General features: G+C 40.0%; 1 protein-coding gene across 1 annotated transcript; it reads left to right on the forward strand.

Annotated features, from left to right (window-relative positions):
* Positions 1-1,027: 1,027 nt before the first annotated feature.
* On the forward strand, positions 1,028-2,150 carry LOC115789698 (proteinase-activated receptor 1-like). Its single transcript, XM_030743216.1, is given in 2 exon segments — positions 1,028-2,100; positions 2,102-2,150. Coding segments are annotated over 2 exon segments (1,122 nt in total).

A 2,150-nucleotide genomic window follows, 5' to 3' on the forward strand; every position in this document is an offset into this window, starting at 1 on the left:
TCTGGTAGGAGGGGCACAAAGAGAGGAGTCTTAATGAGGAAGTGAGGATGCACAAATTGCTGCTCTGATTAGTGGAGGAGCACATTTGGAGAAAAACTTTGGGCAAGACAGGTTTGCATCCAGAGGCTGGGTGGTAAGCAGCAGCAGAAGGAAGCTGGAAAACGCACTCTCAGCAGTAGGAACGAGCTCAGAGACTGAAGGCATTTAACAGCTTTATCTTCACGACGATGTTTTCAGTGTATCCAAAACCTTTTCTGTGGGTTCTGTTATGTGTGTGCACCTTTCCTGCAGGCAATAATGGTAAGAAAATTTAAAGTCATTTTTTATTAAATTAAAACTACATTTAAAAACCTGTTTATGGACATGTTAGAGATGAAAATTGAAAATGATTTTGTGATTGTGTCTTCGTTCAGTCTCAGAAAATGATTCGGCTTTTATAACAAATTCAATTCAGACATTTATTAAGCAGAAATAATAAAAATGAGACAAATATTCCTGCTTACAAGTCTTGTTTCGCTAATTGGACAAGATGCTTAAAAATGTGGTTTTATTCTCTGGGAATCTGTGATGGACTTTTTTATCATTTATTTCTATTTATTTTAAATTCTGAATAAACTAATGATTATAATTTATTTGTAATTATTGCATGTATACATTGTTAAAAAATAACTTAATTACTTTGCATTTCTCAGACACTTCTTTTGTTCTCTCAATCCTCTCAGGTGTCACCAGTTATTAAAGAATTATTAAATTTCAAGCATTAAACTCTGAAACAGAAAATTTGCCGGGTTTTTAAATGAGCTACAACTAAAATTGCAAAAATTATGCATCACAAATAAATATTTGTATATTTATTTGTATTTGTATTTTTATGTAGTATAGAACAGGCAAAAAAAAAAAAAAAAAAAGGAAAAAACAACAAAAATTTGACCATTAATTTCAGCTGTAACCCTGCCATTGCTATATCTAGGATCACACCGAGAAGTTTTTTTTTTTTCTCTTTTAAGGCACTCCAGACAATAAATCTATGGCAAGTGGAGCATCTGGGGCAGATTTGTCTTATAATGAAGCACTTTCGGAGCAGGCACAGATGTTTCTAACCGGCTCCATGTCCACCATCTTTTTACCTTCCTTCTACACACTGGTCTGCTCCATCAGCGTGCCCATTAACATTTATGCTCTGCTGGTCTTTGCTCGGGGGATCCGTCCTAAGAAGCCAGCAGCAATCTATATGGTGAACCTGGCCTTTGCTGATCTGCTCTTTGGACTGATGCTCCCCTTCAAGATCTCCTACCACTTTGAAGGCAACAACTGGAAATTTGGCGAACTCATGTGTCGATTGGTCACTGCTGCCTTTTCCTGGAACATGTATTGTTCTGTTCTTCTCATAACTTGCATCAGTGTGGACCGGCTGCTTGCTGTAGTTTATCCCATTGACTCTCTGACTTGGAGGAGTCCAAGGAACACAATCATAGCCTGTGTAACCATGTGGGTATTATCCTTTGCTGGCTCAGTGCCCCTCACCACCTTTGACCAGACTTTTCCCCTCACTGAGTTGAACATCACCACCTGCCATGATGTTCACTCCTTAGAAATGATGACCTTTCTAAAGGTCTATTTCCTCACCGTCTGCTGCATCCTCTTCTTCCTGCCTCTGCTCATCACAGTGGTGTCCTACACTCGGGTAATCTGGACACTGAGCAGAGTCCAACATGATAGTCCAGGAACATCACACAGGAGAACAAGAGCAGTGTTGATGGCTTTGACTGTGCTGGTGATATTTGTGCTGTGCTTCATGCCCACAAACTGTCTACTGTTTGCACACTACCTGCAATTAAATGAAGGATTCGAGAAGAACAGGGATGCATCCGAAAGCTCCTACGCCCTCTATGTGGTGTTCCTGTGTTTGGGAAGTCTGAACTGCCTCCTGGACCCCCTGCTCTACTACTTTGGATCCTCCCAGTGCCGGAAACAACTATCCAACGTGCTGAGGTGTAAGGAGGCTACCGAGCGCAGCGACAAAAATGACAACACTCATTCATCTGATTCATGGAGATTCATTTTAAAACCAATCCTAAAATCCAAAAAGTGAAAAAAATGCTGAAAGCTCTGAAATGAACTCCTAAGTTACCAAAGTGGTCTCTTTCTAA

This window comes from Archocentrus centrarchus, chromosome 12 (assembly GCF_007364275.1).
Source record: "Archocentrus centrarchus isolate MPI-CPG fArcCen1 chromosome 12, fArcCen1, whole genome shotgun sequence".
Taxonomy (NCBI): Eukaryota; Metazoa; Chordata; class Actinopteri; order Cichliformes; family Cichlidae; genus Archocentrus; species Archocentrus centrarchus.